The sequence below is a fragment of the Capricornis sumatraensis genome, chromosome 20, assembly GCF_032405125.1.
Source record: "Capricornis sumatraensis isolate serow.1 chromosome 20, serow.2, whole genome shotgun sequence".
Classification (NCBI taxonomy): domain Eukaryota; kingdom Metazoa; phylum Chordata; class Mammalia; order Artiodactyla; family Bovidae; genus Capricornis; species Capricornis sumatraensis.
The window spans coordinates 42,544,667-42,566,069 of NC_091088.1; the positions used below are offsets into that span (position 1 = coordinate 42,544,667).

The following is a 21,403-nucleotide window of genomic DNA, read 5'->3' on the forward strand; positions in this document are numbered from 1 at the left end:
GGACTGTAGCCCGCCAGGCTCCTCTTGTCCATGGGATTCTCCTGGCAAGAATACTGGAGTGGATAGCCATTCCCTCCTCCAGGGGATCTTCCTAACCCAGGGATTGAACCCAGGTCTCCTGCATCGGCAGGTGGATTCTTTACTGTCTGAGCCACCAGGGAAGCCCAAATCACATATGTGGAAAATTCTCTGTATATTTATGGCTTATCCATTTTCAAAGAATTTTAAATGTTTGAGACCATGTTTGGTTCCTTTCTGAGTGAGAGGATATTGCAGTGCCTTGGGGTCCTTGTGAACATGAGTGATCATCAAAGACCTGGAGAAATGAGGAGACTCAGGAATCAGCTCATTTCACTTCTATCTTTGTTCCCTTGGAGACAAGTCCCTTATCTCTGAATGCCATCTTTTCTGTGTAGGCTGTTAATCTTTGCTCCCCACTTTGAGTATGTATCTTTAAAAGAACAAGCACATTACTCAAAGTTTACTACCTCTTAGTGTGAATGGAGCTTTTTGAAAGAAGGTGATATTTATTTGTACCTAGCAGACAAGTGACAAGTTTAAAGAAAACCCTATAAACTTGACTTTGGCCTTGACTATGCTCCATGTATCACTAACACACTTCCCTGGTGCCTTACTTTCCTGCTGCTTTTATTGCAATAAATGTAACCATAGTGTGTCAGAAAATTTTAATAAAGTTATATAAAGGAGGTAATATTTAATAATCTGTTTATTTCAGATCCATCTTCCTTTTTTTTTCCCTCGCAGGCTCTTACTGACTTGCTGTCTTTTCCAGTATTATGTTCTGTAGAACCTTGTGCTACCACTGGGTAACATTTGTGGTACCCTCGTAGGTTCTGTGTTATACCACTAAGTGAGAAACCTGGTAAATGTGAACACAGTGCTGAGTTGATCTCTAAAATACCATTTCTGTATTTTCAGTGAATGACGAACCCACTGCAACCACCGATCCCGAAGAACTGTCTGTTGTTGGCGTGGTGTCCCCGCCTGTTGCAGTGTCCAGTGTGACCCCGAACCCCACCACTGCGGCTATCCCTGCCACGGCCACGCCGGCCGAAGGGGAGGAGCCCAGCACTTCAGGCACTCAGCAGTTCCCCGCAGCTGCCCAGGCCCCCGATGCTCTGCCTGCTGGGTGAGTAGCCTTCTGTCGCACCACAGCACCCCCTGACCCCCTAGAAAAAAACCAACTGGGGCTCCTTCACTAGGGCAGAAACAACGTGCTTATTCATTACCTGGTGGCTAGCAGTCCCTGGGGAGGCTGCCATGCATAGGAGCGAGGAAGGTGTGGAAGGACTGCTCATTCTACATAAATCTTGAAAAAGACCTAAATCATCTGGGGCTGAATCAATGCTACCTTATACAGTGACTTGAAATGAACAGCTCGACTCAAAGAGTGTGGCTGTTATGGAACAAGGAGCTCATTTTGCCCTCCAGAATCACTGGGTTTGCCCAGATCCTGCCTAGAAAACAGCTTTTCTCCCTTGAATTTTATCTCAATGGCCCATGGAGGGCTTTAGGCCCTGAGTATTACTGTATGTTTTTCCATGGCTGGGGCTGATGTTAACGTGGACTCATAGTTTTCCTGCCACCTTTTCGTTCAGAATGAAATCTGATGCGAAAGGCCTTGGGTGACAGGAAGATGGCCCCAGTAGGCCGAAAGCAAGAAGAAATGAAGCGTAGGGACCTGGGAATCAAGTAGATCTGGATTTGAATCCTAACTTGACCCTTTATGACCTTGCCCAAGTGACTTACCATCTAGGTAAGGTAGAGGTGATAATCACGCATAACTGCCTCCCCAGGAATTTGCTGTTGTTCAGTCATTCAGTCATGTCTGACTCTTTGTGACCCTGTGAACTGCAGCATGCCAGGCTTCCCTGTCCTTCATCATCTCCTGGAGTTTTCTCAAACTCACGTCCATTGAGTCAGTGATGCTATCCAACCATCTCATCCTCTGCCGCCCCCTTCTGCTCCTGCCCTCAATTTTTTCTCATTATCAGGGTCTTTTCCAATAAGTTGGTTCTTTGCGTCAGATGGCCATGGTGTTGGAGCTTCAGCTTCAGCATCAGTCCTTCTAATGAATAGTCAGGATTGATTTCTTTAAGGGGCTCCAATAAGACAGTGTATGTGAAGCCCTCACCCAATGGTGAGTGTTAACACCTGGTGAATGATATTTTTGAAGTGGTTGTGAAAGAATCATAAAAGAAGAGAATGGTTCTGAACTGGGAAACAGTCTTATCTCAGGGCTCCCAATCACTTGTCAGGGCCAATTCCATGCGGTCTCACTGCCCATCCTGGTTATCAGCTTGGAACCAGGGAAGCCCTTGTGATAAAAGGGAAGGATGGTATACTGATGTATAATACACCATACTGTTCTTCAGCCACTTTAGAAAACCCCATTGTCCAAACAAACAAAAAATCCTAAATCTGAAGACATTTGGGATTTTTACCACTTATATCTTGCATCCCTAGCATCTGGCACACAACTCAACTTAAATTTCTTAACAAAACACGATGAATACGTGAAAAATATCACAAATGGTTTTTAATCCCTCAGACCCATAGAGAATCAGGAGGTACTGAGAGGTGGCTCCAAAGTCTTCTGTGAAATTTTTCATTTTGTGAAAAGATTTATAACTACTTGCTTCTGTGCAACTTCTTCCTACAGAGGTTTTTTTTTTGTTTGTTTTCTCGTGTATGTGGTAAGGAATACTCGAAAGACCCTTGTTTGGTTTATAATTTGAAATCTGTATATAATTTGGGAGGAGCAGAGTGGGATCATTTTGGCAGAGGGAGAGAAGATGGCCGCCCGGTGCCTCAGGAGCCTGTTTGCTTTCCGCTGAGCAAAGCCTGGAAGGCGGGCTTCCCTCCCGTGTGTCAGTCACAGGCAATTAGGGCTACTGGCTCAAGGCGTCTTTATGTAGGGCGTGTGTGAGGGTTACTGTTCTCCTGGATTGGGCCCTTCCTGTTTCCAGGCAGCTGGAAAACTCCAGGCCCTGAAAACACTCTTTATTCTGAGTCTGGCGGTCAGAGCAGCTCAGAGAAGCTAGTTTTCCTACTTGGCCTCCCAACCCACCCCAACCAGAGGCCGAACCGCTTCTCCTGGGTAGAGTTTGAACAGCATCTTCTCCCTGGAGCGTTTAGAATGGGATGGTAGGTCTGAGGAGGCTGCTTCCCACTTGAACACGAGTGATGGTCTGGAGAAGGGCATTGAGACCCAGTCTTGCCACCCAGAGGGGCTTCCAGGTGCCCACTGGGAGTCCTGGTACTCTGCGGGCTGTCTCAGGGCCTGGCGATCACCACTGGCAGTGCTGAGTGTGTGGCGGTGAAGCTGGCAGGCTTTCAGTTCTCTGCTCTGTGATGGCAAGCCAAAAAGGGCACACTTTCCACCCCGAGCCTTCCAATTCACAGACCTGCCGTCTCCACCCTAGCAGCTTACTTACAAGTTTAGGAGATCCAGACAAGATGGATCATCCCTCCCTTCTTCGTATCTTACATTCAGGAGTCAGGGGAACCTCTTTTAACCTTTTAAATAAAGTTCTGAACATAACATTTCACTACCTAGAATGCCTCACTGGTTTCCTCTTGTCTTTAGGAGTCAGTTCTCAAATCCTTAATAAGACCTGAAAAAGCTCTGCAGGACAAGGCCTCATCTACCCCTCAAACCTTCCATGGAAGACACGCTCTGCTTTGCTCTCTAAGCTTTACCCATAATGACTTATTTTAGTTTGACAAGTATAGCACCGTTTCTCTGGGTTGGGGACTGTTATGCTGGTTACCGCTCTCTGAAACCTTCCTCACCATTTTGTCCGTTAATTTCTATCCATCTTCAAGTCTCAGATTAATCAGCACTTGCTCTGGGAATCCTTCCTCAATCCCCAGCACACAAGGTCAGACCGCTGTGTATATTGCAGTTCTTCTCACACGTGTAATTGCGTGTTCTGCCTCTCTCTACCCAGCTGGGCTGTAAATGCCAAGATGGCAAGGAGCCTGGCACAAAGTCAGCTCCCAAGACATACTTATAGTGCATTAATGAACCAGTTTTTTGAGGATTCCCCACGTGGCTTAGTGGTAAAGAATTGGCCTGCCAATGCAGGAGACGTAGAAGACATGCGTTCCATCCCTGGGTTGGGGAGATCCCCTGGAGGAGTCAATGGCAACCCAATTCAGTATTCTTGCCTGGAAAATCCCATGGACGGAGGAGCCTGGCGGGCTTCAGTTCGTGGGGTTGCAAAAGAATTGGACATGCCTGAACGACTGAGCAACAGCAATGAATCAATCTAAATGCCATATATATGTATATATATATTTTTTCTCCACCTGGATGAATGTTTTCTGCTTCTTTGATGCCTCAAATAAAGAGGACCTATGACAGGATTTACATTTTTTTCCTAAGAGCAAGACCTTAATGGGTCCCTCACTAGGCTGTCTGGCTTTGGGTTCACGTATGACTCTCTCACAGGGTCGGGATGCTCCTTCCTGCCCAGTAGGGATCTGCATGCCTGGGAAACGCTGCAGAGCATGTCTCCCCCTTTGTGTGGCCTTTGTGAGCCACGCTAGACTGGTTTTTTTGAGACATCCAGCCGACTCTTGTCTCTTTCCAGCCTTACCTTCTCAACTCCTTCATCTCTTTCACAGAGCAGTCAGGCACAGTTCACTTGGGGATGCCAAGGGCTTATTTTTCCAGTTGCCACATGGCCTTTCTGAAACTTGCAGCAGATGCAACTGGTCATAAAGATGTCACATCCGCCTGTGTTTTAGTGACTGAAGGCCACCGAAACCTGGGCTGCCTCAGTCCGAACAGAACACCCTTTATCCCTTTCCTCTCTCCTGGTCTCCAAACCGTCCTCCTGCCTTCTGTACCTTTTAATTTAATTAGCGAGAAAGAAGCCAATTGGAAGGGCGTGGCGCTTTCAGGCTGCAAACGCCTGTCAAGGGAACGGGTGCCAGCCAGGCTCGAGAGACGTGGTGAGATAGTGGCTTGGGTGAAGGGCAGCGGGGAGGGAGGCCTGCTTTGATTAGCTGGCCCTGCATCTGGTTTTTATCAGCAAGGAGCCCACTTTGGGGACCAAATGCTCATTAACAGACCGTGTGTACATGGCTTAGATAAACTCCAAGCGCGTCGCGGGCCCCGCCGCTCGCCCAGGACTTTGTGCACAGAGGCGCATTATTCCAGCCTGGCAGCCCGCGCCGCGCTGTGGTTCCTTACATAAGGGAGGCCGTTGTGTTTGGACTCTGCCGGCTTACCTCAGCACTGCCATTTCACACCATCCCTCTCCTCCCGCAGTCATTGGCTGCTCCGGCTGTTTCCTGCCTCAGGAGAATTAGTTGAGGAGGGTGTTCTTCGGATCTGTTGGATTTGCCATCTCCCCCCACCCCCAGGTCCAATTCTGCAGACCTAGAGGTCCTTTCTCCAGGTGGTCCTTGACACACTATCAAGGATGACAGCCTGGTAAGAGTTCTTTGATGTTTTCTTCGTGGAGACACTTTAAGAGACATTGGAATTTGCAGCTTCTCTGCTAAGTTATAAACCAGCTGCTGCCATTGAATTTCATTCCAAACTCAATTTTGTCGCTAGCCAAGGATCCTTACCCAAGGAGTTTTAAAACAGTGCTTTTCAAACTGTCTGTGAAAAACTAGTCCTTTTTTTCTCCCCACTGTTTTTGTTTGTTTTAATTTTTTTTTCAGTCTCTTATGAACTCTTACTTTGGTCCTCTATTTAACGAAATAGATCTACAGATCATGTATTTGCATGTTGTGGCAATGTCAAATTGGTACAGAAGTTTCTAAAAGCCTACAAACTTCTGAACTTTTCTGGTCACTGAACAGTAACAGTGTGAGCCACAGACCATACTTTGAGTAGCAAAGGATTAAAGGATTATACTGGGAGAATCTGTCCCTTTGTGCTAAGTAGTATGGTTTAGTTCTTGACTCTGCAAGGATTATTACATGCTTAGGTAATGCCAGATAGTACATGTTACTGGCTTCCTCCTCCTCATCTCAGAATGAAATGCTTGTTTCCAAAGATTCTGTGTCAGGGCTGGCTCATGAGAAGTTCTCACCCTGCTCTATGTATGTTTTTGTGTGTAATTAGGAATTTTCTTTTTACTACACTTTCTTGAGAGCTCCTCAGGAGCTGGTGTTACTGTGTCCTCCATTTTTGTATTCCCAGCACCTAGCATAGTACTTGGCTTCTAGAGAGATGGAGTGAGAAGTGGCTGTTGAATGATAAGTGTTTTCATTCTCAATAGCTGTTACAATTTTTTATAGTTTCTTTTTGAAAAATTGGGAGAAAAAAATAGAAGAAACAGAACAACAACAGTAACAGACACCCACCTAGATGTAACCATTGGCATTTTTCACGCACCTTGTATCTATTTTCGCCTGATCATTAGTAATTGTTAACACATGTTAAATGCTTCCAGTGTGCTGGGAGTGCTAGGTTTCATAAGTGGGTTATTTCAGTCTTCATGGCACTCTAGTAGCTCCTACACTGCTGCTGCTGCTAAGTCGCTTCAGTCGTGTCCGACTCTGTGCGACCCCATAGACAGCTGCCCACCAGGCTCCTCCGCCATGGGATTTTCCAGGCAAGAGTACTGGAGTGGGGTGCCATTGCCCTCTCTGAGCTACGACACTACTTTTACCCTTATTTTGCAAATGAGGAAACCTTAAGTGGTTTGCCCAAGACCACATGTACCGACATGTACATGTAAACATTAAACATACATCTACCAAAATTTAATAATCTTAGGGCATATGCTTTTAAATTTTATTTTTTTAATTGTAAAATATTTTAAGCATGCAAATAAGAATAGTGGGCTCCCCAACTCAGTCTTATCAAACTTTAGCATTATGCTGCATTTAGTATAAACCTCCTCCTCCTTACCTTGTTTTTTAACCTCTTGATGAAGAAGACATTATAAAGTTTAAAGTCCCTGTGAATGCCTCCTTGATCCCATTCCCTATATACAGAGATACATGGAACTGGGGACATTCATTTAAACTGCTCGATGGTATTCTGTTGTATGAATAGATAAAATTTTATTTTTATAATTAAAATTTATATTTACCATGTATGTGATAGATATATAAATATAAAAATCATATTTTATGCTTGTGTTTGTTTATATTATAATTGCCTTAATTAACAATGCTACAGGGAAGTGTTTTCTGTGCCTGCCTTTTTGTGTGCATGTTTGTTTCTTTAGGGCAGGTACTCAAACTGGAATTTCTTCTTTGTAGGAGGATGGAGGTTTTCACTTTTAGTAGATGCTGTCAAATTGCTTTTTGAGTCAGTTCACCGATTCATACTCCCATGAGCATACATAAGCATTCCTGCTAAAACAAAATTGTCAGATAGTTTTCACTTTGGCCAGTCTGAGGGACGTGAATGGGCTGTCTCATGCTGAGTTTACTTTGAATTTTCTTCATTATCCTTGAGATTAAACCGCTTTTTATATTTTTTTAAAATTTGGCTTTTGAGTTTCTTTTCTTGTGAATTGCCTGTTCATATATTTCTGTCAATTCTTCTGTTTGGCTATCTGTTGTTATAATCTGCAGGATTTCTTAATACGTGCTGGATACCAATTGCCTCTCAGTTATGTGCATTGCAGATATTTTCTGTGGCTTGTCTTTTAACCTTTTTATGTTGCTTTTTATTGTACAGGAGTTCAAATTTTAAGTAGTCAAGTTTGTTCATCTTTTTCACGCGCCTTTTGTGTCTTGTCTGAAATGCTGCCTTACTCTGATCATGTAAAAATTTTACATGCATACGTGACTCCCCCCTGACCCCCATGTTTTGTAGATTCTGATATGTACGTTATTTCACATTTAATTTCTTTAAAATCAAGATGTGATTTACAAGCATTAGAATGTTACAGTTTAATTGGCAGAGTTTTTCTTTCTTTCTTGGTTTAAAAATCTTATAATTGGTGGCATTTTAGATTTAATGAACAATAGTGTATTTTTATTGGAGAAGGAAATGGCATCCCACTCCAGTGTTCTTGCCTGGAGAATCCCAGGGATGGAAGAGCCTGGTAGGCTGCCGTCTCTGGGGTCGCACAGAGTTGGACACAACTGAGATGACTTAGCAGCAGCAGCAGCAGTGTATTTTTATAATTTTTAAACAAAATTTTGTTTATCTTATGCATGTTATTTTTTCCACTCAGCATATTGTAAATCATATTTTAAATGACTGAATATTCATTATAGAATATTTACTAACATAATTTACTAATTTTCCATTTTAAAGCATTTAGGTTTTTTCCAGTTTTTCTGTAACATGCTACAACGTACTGTGACAGATACACTTACAGCTAAATCTTTGACACATAATTATTTCCGAAGGATGTATCTTCGAAGTAGAATTGCTGAATTAAAGGATGTTTATGTAGGAGAAGTTTTTAACCAAGTTGCAAGATTGCCCTGGGGAGCGTATATATCCATTTTTTGTTCGTATCAACTATGTCTTTTAAACACTTAAATTTTTTTTTAATTTAATTTTTTTTGGCCATGCTATGAAGCCTGTAGGACCCTAGTTCCTTAGCAGGAATTGAACCTGCTCCCCCTGCATTGGAAGCATGGAGTCCTAACGATTGGACCACCAGGAAGTCCCCCACCAACTTTTTTTTTTTTTTACTGGAGAATAATTGCTTTACATTGTTGTGGTGGTCTCTGCTTACATAAACTCGAATCGGTCATAATGATATATATCTCTCCTCTCTCTTGAGTCTCCTTACCCCCAACCCCCTCCATTCTACCCCTCTAGGTCATCACAGAGCACTAGGCTGGGCTTCCTGTGTTATACAGCAGCTTCCTGATAGTTATCTGTTTTACACAATAGTGTATGTATGTCAATGCTACTTTCTCAATCTGTCCTACACTCTCCAACTGTTTTTTAAAAATAATTTTATTGGTTTATTTTTGTCTGCACTGGGTCTGCACTGCTGTCTGAGCTTTTCTGTAGCTGTGGGGAGTGGGGGCTGCTCTCTGGTGGCGGTGCGTGGGCTTCTCGTTGCAGTGGCTTCTGCTGCGGAGCACAGGCTCTCGGGCATGGGGCTTCAGTAGTTGCAGCCATGTAGGCGCCGGAGTTGTGACGCCTGGGCTTTAGAGCACAGGCTCAATAGTTGTGACCCATGGGCTTAGTTGCTCCACGGCAAGTGGAATCTTCCCGGATCAGGGATTGAGCCCTTGTCTCCTTCATTGCCAGGTGGATTCTTTACCACTGATCTACCATGGAAGCCCTCTTCACCTATTTTTTAAGAGTGACTATTTCCCTACATTACCAAACTTATCTACAATTTTTAAAATCTGCAAATTTGATTTTTAAAAAATTTTTTAATTTTTTTAGTAGACACCATCTCTAGCACTTGTCTTGCATCTCTGTGAAAGCATATCTTTTAATGTTGTCATCTTCCATTGAAGAAGATGGCTTTGTGGACCTTTCCAAGGCAAAAAAAAAAAAAAAACGGAATGGTTGAAAAAGGAGGAGAAAAATAGACCTTAATTCAAAGTCCTCAGTAGCTACTACTGTGCCCCTCTATGCTTAGAGGGCATAAAGTGCTGGTTGTTGATAGTTTTAAAAAGGGGGTTAGTGTGCTTGGATTTAAAGTAAAGCTCAGTGTTTCGAGAAGGGTTCTGGGGGGAAGGTCTGAGTTTAACATACTTCTTACCTAGTTTATAGAGGACCCCCCTGAAGCAATGAAAACAGTGACGAGGAGATGTATTCCACTGCACACAGATTTTTGACTCATAAAACAGCCTGACAGTGTCCCTACAGAGGAAATAAATCTTATGGTTCACCTAGGAAGTGGCCAGAGCTTGGGGAATAAATGGGATTTGGTTCAGAGTTAAAATTTATTATAGGATCATAATGTAAGAAAATATGAGTTTCCTATAATGTTTGCCTGAGAGAAGTTGAAACTCTACATAGGCAGCTTTAAGAATACCTGAATACTTTCAGTGTATTTTTCTGAAGTTTAGTTTGTGTCTAAGTAACCAGCAAGGCATCTTTTGTTTACTGGTACCTAAGTACTCTGGTAGGACTTTGTTTTCTGACGAAGAGAGTGTATTTTGAATGAGAGTCAGCTTCACTAATGCCCAGTGCTTGTGTTAATAAAGTTTATTAACAAATTATAAATAATACAAGTTTATAATGCTGTTAGTAAGAATTTGTGATTCATCTCTGATCCTAAACCAAAATACTTGGGGACTGTCAGATTTAAATTCCTTCTCAATTTAATTTGACTCTTGGTGAAACTGTGATTCTGTCCAAACTTATGGGAATCTGACCAAGATGTGTGTTAATCAGGATGGTTGAATATACACTGTAATGGCAAGTCACTGAGAACTGATTTCCTGAAGACCTTTTAGGAAAATTTCCACAAGAAAATGTGGTTCAGGTAACCAGACAGTTTCCTTTCAGATAACATAGAAATAATTGCATGCCATCCTAATCATGAAATTGAGATTTTCTGCCTTTACCTTTTTAATAATGATGATGGTTTGGGGGGAGAACTGGGGCATGGAAGAGATACAACTTGTTATTAATACCAAACACAAGGTCATGTGTTTGATGCACAGTGAGGCCAGACAATACCTAAACGTTGTGGTTTGGAGGGCAGAGAAAGGTTTATTGCAGAACCATACAAGAAGATGGGTGGCTTGTGCCCCCTAAAATCCCAGACTCCCCAGAGGGTTTCAGCAAAGCACTTTCAAAGGCAAGGTGAGGAAAGGACATGGTTAGTTGTTGCAGACTTCTCAGTGCTGGAATCCTTTGTTCTTGCAGCTGTTCCACATAAGTCAGGTCACGATGTTCCTATAAACCTCCAGCAAGACAAATGTTATTCTCTGTTCTGAAACTTTTTATATGAATGAACTCTTAAAGGTTAGAACCTTGAGAATGGGCTATCCTGTATATTTCAGACTGTGTGTAACATTCTTTTACAATAGGTGCAGAGCCAACATGACTAAGCACACAGTTTAAAGTAAGAGAAACAGATCTAATATGGAGTCAGATGTGTTCTTCCCTATTACACACTGAATAAAGGACAGTTAAAATCCATAGGAGCAAAGGGAATTTAGGTGTTTTTTAAAAAGTACAGAGATTAATTGAAACTGGAGACTGTTTTTTAAGTCCTTTCAAATAGAAAGACCCTGTGTAGTCAATGGTCCAACTGAATGTTACGCATTGAAGGCCAGGGAGCAATGTGTTGGGAAGGGACCTGAATCGAGCTTGGGCTTTTGAACAGTTTCTGAGAGCATCAAAGAAAGCTATTCAGTGGGAGAGGATGTGACCCACGTGACCAGGATGCAGTATCGAGACCCATGGGTAGTTTCATTGAAAAGCCTTTTAATCTCAGCATGAAGAAGATGCTTATAAGGTTCAGAAACCTAACCCCTGCCAGGGATGTGCTGATGAAAGGTCGCTGCCAGTATCATTTTCTTGGCATGGGGAGACCAAACCAAGACAGTCAGAAGGCTTAATCTATGTGGGTCAGCAGCTACAGAGGGGAGAGGAGAATCGGGAGGCTCATTTGATTGACGATAGAATCGACTGACTCTGCCACAGGAATGGAGGGGAGGGATTTGTATGAATTCTGAGGAGCCGTGCAGGTAGGGAGGAGTTGAGAGTTCTCTAGGAAAAGCAGCTAGGCCAGGTCACAGATCAGGGAGGACCCACATGGACAGTTAATCCGAGCAGGAGTCCAATTTTAAAAGGAAGAATGTAGATATCAAAAAAAAAAAAGAAAAGAAAAAGAAAGGTAATGGAAGAAAGGTCTTATTCTTCTTGGTAACTATTTTTCTAGCTAAGCCAATTGAGAGGGTTCATAGAAGGACACTGAGATTCACTGGACAATAATAGTGCCTGAAAGAGAGCCTTTCATTTCTAAGGATCAACTGGGATCAAAGACAGGGTAGACAGGTCTTGTCTAGGCTTGGGAGGAGCAGCCATAACTCTTGAATATAAGCAAAGAGGACTTCACGCCGATTTCCTTGCTGACAGTGCAGGAAGACCACTGTGCCAATTAAAGGGCATTTACTTCATGGAATTTTAAGAACTGTCCCTTCTTCAAATGAAAATAGTAGTCAAAGTATAATAAAACCAAAGTTCTCTCCTTGCCTCAAATGAAATAGAAAAGAAGCCAGAAGTTGAGACCATTTATGACATGAAAGTTACAACAAAAGAATTGTTGAAATAAAGAAAAATGTGTTTTAGCACCTTTTCTCTCCAACTGCAACACCACGTATTTTGTCTTTATTCAAGGGACAGCCCCACCCGCCTATTATGGTCAGTTTTCCAAACAGTGACTGCAAAATGAGCAAAGTTGTTTTATTGGGGCTTTTGTGCCACGAAATTGCCAAGGACAGGAAGGATAAAGCTAATTTCTTAGGAAATGCGGAGGAATTCTCGGCTCCTTAAATCTTTATTAGGAGCAAATGTTACGAAAGAGTGGTTTGCTACCCTCGCCTTGAGGAGCTTCCATATTTCAGTACTTATCCTTAAGCCAAATATCTTTCTCAAGACCTTCTTTATTTCCAAATTCAGATGAATAAAGAGAGTATCAAATTTGCTGCTTGATTACCAAGCAGACAGGAAGAATTTGGAGAGGTGGTGTGAAGTCATTCTATGTTAGCCTCCTTTGTGGCTGAAAAGTCCCTACTTGATCCCCAGAGATGGGACACTAGCCTCTTGAAACTTGCAATATCTGTTACTCTTTTATCTTTAATTCAAAAGGGCATCGAGAGGGAGAAGAGCTTTAATTCGCCCTGTGTGTCTTTTCACCTGATCACTTTTGCCGGAAGATTCTCGCCCCTGCTTCTTCTTTTTTCTTTTCGTTTAAATTTGGCTATGCCGGGTCCTCGTTGTAGCACTCAGGGTCTATATTTACGGCATGCGGGATCTTTTAGTTCTGCCCTTTAAATGAAATACCAACTAAAGTGCATAGATCTTCCTTTTGCTGTGGGAAGAGCCAGGGCACTTGGGCCAGGTTACCAGTAACCGCTTCAACCAGAAGCTGGAGTGGGAGCATATAATATAGTGTTAGTCACTCAGTCATGTCCAACTCTTGGCGACCCCATGGACTGTAGCTCGCCAGGCTCTTCTGTCCATCGGTTTCTCCAGGCAAGAATACTGGAGTGGGTTGCCATTCCCTTCTCCAGGGGATCTTCCTGACCTGGGGATCAAACCTGGGTCTCCTGCTTTACAGGCAGATTCTTTACCATCTGAGCTACAGGGAAGCCCCAGGGAGCAGGAATACCCAGGAGAACAAGTATCCTTGAGCACATTTTAATGGTGTTTGTAGCACTCTGGTCCTCAAACCAGTAGTGGATCCCTTTTGAGAGGAGGGAATGTGGAACAAGCAGACCTCAGTGCTCCCAGGGGGAAGCCTCCTGGTGGTGCAAAGTGTGTAGCCTCTCTCTTCCTGTAGATGATATCTGAGCAGGGGTTTGTGATTAAAAATGGAGCCTAGAAATGGACGAGGTGGATTTACTGTGATGTCTCCCCAGTCGTCTTCATCCTGCAGGGCTCCCTACCTAGACTCCTGTGCTAGGGAGAGCTGTTCACGTTGGGGTGGGTGGTGGAAAGGCACCCAGCACCTTGTCTGCTGGGTTGTGGGTTTCTTATAAGTTCCACTTGCCCTTCCTTTCTTCCTTTCAGGGGTCCATGGTAAAACTCATAGGCTAGAGAGTCTGAGCTGAGTTTTATTTAGCCCCTCCGAGCCTCGGTTTCTTCGATGATGATGGCATGTCCCACCTTAAAGGATGGAGGCAGGACTGAATGAGGTAAAACAGGAACCTGCAACTCATTGTGGATGCTCTGCGGGTGATGATTACCCCTTCCCATTTTCGCCTTGAAAACCTTGCATGTATCTCTATCTGAATTAGCCTCAGAGGGGCTCATCAGTGCTGTCCACTGATCAGATGTGAGAAACGGTATCAAATAAAGCTCGTATCTATTTGAGTAGATACACCAGGCTTAGTGATAGAAGTTAGGACATTTATTTCAGTATACAGTCAACTCTCTGCTGTAACATATGTGTTCCTAGGAATCACCACTGCCAAATCATGCAGCAAAAACCACAGGGTTTATGGGAAGAAATGGGTTAAGGACATAACAGACAAAAATTTGTCAGTGACACACACACAAACAAGAATGTAATAACATAGTAGCACAGTTTTACACATGTTAAATGGTTGAGATCATAATACTACAATAAAGATGCAGGATTCTACGAGAAGACCTGCAGGTTGCTTGTGGAAGCAGGTGCCTGAGGATTAGAGCTTGTTGAGTGTTGTCTTAAAGTGATACAAGAAGGGTTTTCTGAACTCAGATGGGAGTTGTAACACCAGATGTGGGTGAGTGTGATATGTAACACGCTCCAAAGTGAGGTAGCCGGTAGATGTGTGTGGTTCTTTGTGTTCCTACGATACTGGGTTCAGCCCAGGGAAGTCTTCTGTGTTCATATGGTATGTTTAGAAGACAAATACATGCACAGCAAACACAAAATTCACATCATGCTCACTTTCCCTTAAGTATAAAATCACGCTGGCATAGACCTATGTCTTTAAAATAAGCATTTCAGCAGAACTGACTGTACTAGCTTCCTGGTAAAGTTCACCTTCCTCTTGGCAGTACCCAAAAGTAGAAGTAGATAAAATCAGTGTCAAACATAAAGACTAAGGGACCATTCGCATCCTTTATAAGATGGTAATCATTTTATAAACAAAGATAAATCCTTGCATCCCTTATATGTAGGTTACTGTATTCTAGGTCAGTGGAGTGACTGTCAGACTGTGTTGAATGTGGGAATAACAGGGGTATGAGGATGGGTGGTCCTTGTCTGTATTTTGTAGTGATTTTGCCTTTGGATCCACTGCTTGGATCATCTGCTTACCTTGTCTTTCTGCCATTGGCACAGATGAGCCACCCTCAGCACCCACACACTGAGACAGGGCTGGAAAAGCCAATAAATAGCAGTTTGCTGTGTTTCTTGGTTCATCCAGATCTCTTTTAAAGACCCTCTGTAAATGAGTCCTATATTTTAAAAAGAAATGTGATCTTGAATATATATGATGCTAGGAGAACAAGGGGAATTGTATGATTTGTGACTTTAAGAAGTAATAGGTTACAAGGGCTGGAGAGTCCACGGATGAACTTTAGGTGTTGGGGGTCTGCGAATCCCAGAAACTGCACATATTTTTGTTGGTAAGTGCATTTTAGAGGGAAAGAGTCTTCAGCTTTCATTACCTCCCTAAAAGGACCTTTGATCCCCAAATGGCCAGTAAACAGTGCTTTGGAAAAATCCATGGGAATGTAGATTCATAGGGGTTATGTAGGGGAATTTAGCACTATCTGTGGGATATCTAATAACCTTGAGTCTGTAGAGGGGAGTTCTTGTAGTTTTCTCAAGAAGCAGGCATGGGTCCCGTTATCAGGGACGGCGTGGAGATGATCTGACCAGCGGGTTGGTCTTGCATGTTGTCTTTGATGTTTTCTGTCAAATTAGCCACATCAGTAGTGGACTCCATTGAACCAGGACTTATGCCTTTCACCAGCGCGTCTCATGCCTCCCTTGACTTTATTTTGCAGATGGGAGCAGCGAGAGCTCCCCAACGGGCGTGTCTATTATGTTGACCATAACACCAAGACCACCACCTGGGAGCGGCCTCTTCCTCCAGGGTAAGACTTGGACCAATGAGCCCTGAGGCTCTGGAACAGGCACCGAGTCCCCCATCGGCTTCCCCATCACTCTGCCACAATCATCTCCCTATCTCCCCCACTCGCCTCCTCTCTCTCTCTTTCCCCTCCACTGATTGTCCTCCTCTTCTGTGGCCTCTGCTCTCTCATTCTACTTTCCCTTCTCCCTCCATTTGTTGCCTTGGCCATGGAAGTTCTTTTCTTTCTTACTTATTTGTTTGACTGCACTGGGTCTTTGTTGTGACATGCAGGATCTTCGACCTTTCTGGTGCATGTGGGATCTTTTAGGTGCATCACGTGGGATCTAGTTCTGTGCCCAGGGATCGAACTCGGGCCCCCTGCATTGGAAGCCCGAGCTACTGGACCACCAACGTAGTCCCCTGGCCCTGGGCTTTCTTAAGTGATACTCAGAGCCCCGTGGCTGTTGGGTTCTGGAGGAAGGAGGGCTTGGGAGGCCTCTGAAGCCATTGGTCTCTCAGTGGCTTCAGACATTTCACCTGCAGAAATAACCTATAGGGTGCAGTTTTCAGTTTCAGCAGACGTAGCAAAGTATAAAGACATTTATCCTGGCTCCCTTGACTGCTTTTCCTACCCACTTTAATTCTGTTCTCATTTCTTAGGACATACTAGGATATTCAGAGCATCTGTGGGGGGGATAGAGTGCACCAGGAAACCAAGATAGAGAGGGTGTCGATGAGTTTCGCGGCACCCTGCATCCCGCCAGCCCCCGGAGACAGTGCGGCGTTCGGCTGGGCTTTGTGAGAACGCAGCTAAGTTCTCCAAAACCCGAGGATAAGTGAGGCTTCCAAGTAAAGGAAGACTGTCCAAGTTCAAGGAGAAGGGGTTTGGTTCCCTGCCTGCCAGGGACAGAAAGTTCTTTCCACATGTGTCTCCCAGTCCTGAGAGCTTTTGAAAGGGAGTGTATTCTGCTCTCGGGAAAGAATCACCAGTAGAGCAGCTATGCAGGCCTCCTATGCAGAACATGAACACTGACTCCCTCTTCCGAAGCTGATGGAGGGAGAGGATGTCAGAGTGGGCAGGGAGAACCCTGTGCTCTGTTCTGTTCACCTGTCAGGCATGTGCTGGGCAAATACCACCTCATTTCCCCGTCCTACAAGTTTCCATGCATGGACTGCTTTTAGTTTCCGTTTTCCTAGTAGATTGCTTGTGTTTTCCTTTCCTTCCTTGTCCTTGTGGAAGTCACACTCGTAATCCACCATCCTTAGTTCTCACGGCTCCCCCTTCTCTTTTCTTAAACAAAGGAAACCTCATTTATTTTATTTTTTCTAACATTTATTTATTTGGTTGTGTCAGGTCTTAGGTGTGTCACGCAGGATCTTTTGTTGCAGCACACAGACTCTCTACTTGTAGTGCGCAGGCTCATTTGTTCCATGTTTTGTGGGATCTTAGTTCCCCAATCAGGGATCAAGCCTGCATCCCTTGCATTGCAAGGTGGCTTCTTAACCACTGGACCACCAGGGAAGTCCCTGTTTTCTCTTTTGATTTAAAGTCCAAGGAACTTACCAAAGTTAAACGTTGACTTCTTAGGGAAAAAATTAAACATTTTATTATGGAAATTCTAGAAATATTCATATTGAAGTTTTCGAATGTGCACAAAGAATCCCTACACGCTCAACACCTAGCTTCAATAATTATCAACTCAAGGCCATCCTTGTTTCATTTGTACCAGGAGTTGGCAAACTGTGGACCTGTTGGCAAAATCCACCTGCCACCTGTTTTCATAAATAAAGTTTTATTGGAACATAGCCCCCTCATTTGTTTACTTATGGTCCATGGTTGCTCTCGTGCTCTTTGGGAGAGCTGAGTAATTGTGACACAGACTGCATAGCCAGCAAAGACTAAAATATAATTTACTTTGTGACTCTTCGTAGAAGACTTTTGCTAACTCTTGCTCTGTCATCCTCGTTCACCCCTCCCCGACCCCCATCTTAGATTATTTTGAAGCAAATCCCAGACATCATATTATTTCATCCAAATTTCAGTATAAATGTCTAAAAAATGTTCTCTTTTAAAAGTAAAACCACTATATTTTTAAATGTTTACCTACTACTATCAAATACCCAGTCAGTAGTCAGATTTCTCCAATTGTCTCACAAATTAATCATCAACTTTTAACAGGATGTGTTGCACACTCGTACTTTGTGTGTTCACAGCACATATAACTCTTTAAGTGTGTTGGTTGCTTGCCTCTTAACCTCTCTGGTTTATAAGTTATGGAAGCCTTGACCTGGTAAATGTATGGTGATATCTAAATGAAGATACTTAATAGTGTCTTCTGAGAATGGCTGAGGATTTACTCTTGTTTAAGTGTTGAGGTGGGATACTAGAGCCAGCTTTCTTATTTTCGAGAGAGTTACAGTGATTTTTTTTAGAAAAATCGTTCATTTATTCTTGGCTGTGCTGGGTCTTTGTTGTGTGTGGGCTTTCTCTAGTTGTGATGGGCGTGGGCTGCTCTTGTGGGGCACAGGCTCTAGGTGCTCGGGCTTCAGTAGTTGCAGCATGAGGGCTCTGTACTTGTGATGTGAGGGCTTAGTTGCTCTGTGGCATGTGGGATCTTCCCGGACAGGGATCAGATCGGTGTCTCCTGCATTGTAAGGTGGATTCTTAACCACTGGACCACCAGGAAAGCCCTGTAATGTTTTTCTGGCTCAGCTCTGTGCCCTCTATAGCCCATGAGTTCTTCCTGAGCTTTAGGCCCTTTGAACTCCTGGCACTTAGTTCTACAATGTAATAGGGAACCTGGAGAGAACAGAATGCTCAAGCTTTCATCGCTAATTAATGGGAGAAGTTCTGCTCTAGGGAAGTATTACCATGGTGAGAGCAATCTCGAAACTGCAGATGGAGCCGTTGCATCGTCTCAGCAGTCCCAGTCATCCAGGAGCGAGACTGAGCCGAAAGAGTCACTTTATTGTCCATCCCCTCTGTCTGACCCATGGGACTCTTGTATAAAGACCAGTCATTTACATGTCTTACCTCATATTGAGAATCATTATTCAAGTTAGAATAAAGGTTGAAATGCTTATTGTCCTAACTTGTTCATAGCTTACAAAAGCTCTTGCCACTTAATAATACCATATTACATAAAAACATCTATTTCTGCTTTATTGACTGTGCCAAAGCCTTTGACTGTGTGGATCACAATAAACTGTGGAAAAGTCTGAAAGAGATGGGAATACCAGACCACCTGACCTGCCTCTTGAGAAACCTATATGCAGGTCAGGAAGCAACAGTTAGAACTGGGCATGGAACAACAGACTGGTTCCAAATAGGAAAAGGAGTACGTCAAGGCTATATATTGTCACCCTGCTTATTTAATTTCTATGCAGAGTACATCATGAGAAACGCTGGGCTGGAAGAAACACAAGCTGGAATCAAGATTGCCGGGAGAAATATCAATAAGCTCAGATATGCAGATGACACCACCCATATGGCAGAAAGTGAAGAGGAACTAAAAAGCCTCTTGATGAAAGTCAAAGAGGAGAGTGAAAGAGTTGGCTTAAAGCTCAACATTCAGAAAACGAAGATCATGGCATCCGGTCCTATCACTTCATGGGAAATAGATGGGAAAACAGTGGAAACAGTGCCAGATTTTATTTTTTTGGGCTCCAAAATCACTGCAGATGGTGACTGCAGCCATGAAATTAAAAGACGCTTACTCCTTGGAAGGAAAGTTATGACCAACCTAGATAGCATATTCAAAAGCAGAGACATTACTTTGCCGACTAAGGTCCATCTAGTCAAGGCTGTGGTTTTTCCTGTGGTCATGTATGGATGTGAGACTTGGACTGTGAAGAAGGCTGAGTGCCGAAGAATTGATTCTTTTGAACTGTGGTGTTGGAGAAGACTCTTGAGAGTCCCTTGGACTGCAAGGAGATCCGACCAGTCCATTCTGAAGGAGATCAGCCCTGGGATTTCTTTGGAAGGAATGATGCTAAAGCTGAAACTCCAGTATTTTGGCCACCTCATGCGAAGAGTTGACTCATTAGAAAATACTTTGATGCTGGGAGGGACTGGGGGCAGGAGTAGAAGGGGACGACAGAGGATGAGATGGCTGGATGGCATCACTGACTTGATGGACGTGAATATGAGTGAACTCTGGGAGTTGGTGATGGACAGGGAGGCCTAGCGTGCTGGGATTCATGGGGTCACAAAGAGTGGGACATGACTGAGTGACTGAAGTGAACTGAACTGAACATATTTGAAGGTTGCTAAGAGAGTAGATCTTAAAAGTTCTCATCACAGGAGAAAAAAATTGTAACCATATGCAGTGACAAATGTTAACTACACCTACTATGGTGATTGTTTTGCAGTATATACAAATATTGAATCTTTATGTTGTAAAGATAAAACTTAAACCTATTATAATGTTACATGTAAATTAGATCTCAGTTAAAAAAAAAAAAAAGCAACCAGTCATTTTATCCAGGAGCAAAAAGTGTTGGACCTGGTAATTTAGAATGAGTGCAATGATTTTTCTTCTGACACTCTTAGGTGGTTCTCAGACCAGAGGTGAGCAGGGGGAGTAGGTACCGTAGAGCATGGTATTGGGGACCACTGTCACAGAGGACTCCAACTTGGTCTTTAAGAAAGGCTGGGGGTGGACTTCAGTGAAAAGAGGAAGGTGATCCAGGTTAGGGGAACAATGTGAATGTGAAAGGTGTATTTAGGGAATGATACATGGAGCAGTTTTGGTGGAGTGGAGGGTTTGTGTGAAACAGAGATGATCAAAGTGTGTCTAGTAAGGCCCTTGGGTTTGGTGCAGTTGCCCCCTGGAATCAAACAGCATGAAAGGGCCTCCAACTGCTGCTCTGTTTTTATCGATTGTAATTCTGCATAAGATTTCATCTGCTGTCAAGGGTGTGATTATGCTGTTTGACAGTCTGAAATTCACCAGTGCAGAGGATTTCTAGTTAAACATATGAATAAAACATGTTTATTTCCATTCCTTCTTGAAAACCCACTAAAATGACAATAAAAGTTATTTTAAAAAGTATAATGATAAAGGCATGGAAGAGGAGAAAAAGCATATGGGAGATTGTAATCAAAGTTTAGTTGCTGGTGGATAAATGGTAGAACTGAGAAAGCTGAAACCCAAGCTTCCAGTGTGGGTTTTCCACCCAAAAAGCAGCCAGTCTACACCATGGAGCCCTAGAAAGCCTCAGCTGTCAGGGACATACGGGGTATGTGTGTGTGAATGTGTTATGTGTAATGAGACTAAAAACCTGAAGTTTAAAAGTTGTGCAGGGAGCAGCTAGATCCTAGGTTGTCAGCCATCACTCCCAACCCCCTGCCACATGTATGTGCGCACACACACACACATGCAACCACATGGCTGCTGCTAGTGTAAGAAGTTCCTGGTAGAATAGAACCAGTGTGGTGAACATGGTCATAGCTGAAGGCAGAGATGAGCTCAGGAAAAAGGGATTAAGTGAGAATGCTATCCTCAGGGAAAAGATTGGAAAGTTTTTTTTTTTTCCTGGGGTAGTGACAGGTGGCCCAGTTGATAAAGAATCTGCCTGTGGTGAGGGAGACCTGGGTTTGATCCCTGGGTTGGGAAGATCCCTTGCAGAAGGGAACGGCTACCCACTCTAGTATTCTGGCCTGGAGAATCCTATGGACTGTATAGTCCATGGGGTCACAAAGAGTTGGACACGACTGAGCGATTTT

At 43.5% G+C, this 21,403-nt stretch overlaps 1 protein-coding gene across 1 annotated transcript in view; it reads left to right on the forward strand.

Moving 5' to 3' along the window:
* The window catches only part of WWP2 (WW domain containing E3 ubiquitin protein ligase 2), a 142,577-nt gene that overhangs the window by 95,016 nt on the left and 26,158 nt on the right, over positions 1 to 21,403 (forward strand). Inside the window, exons 8-9 of the mRNA XM_068992789.1 lie at positions 940 to 1,150; positions 15,608 to 15,697. Coding sequence (XP_068848890.1) covers positions 940 to 1,150; positions 15,608 to 15,697 — 301 coding nt within the window. The remainder of the gene's footprint in view (positions 1 to 939; positions 1,151 to 15,607; positions 15,698 to 21,403) is intronic.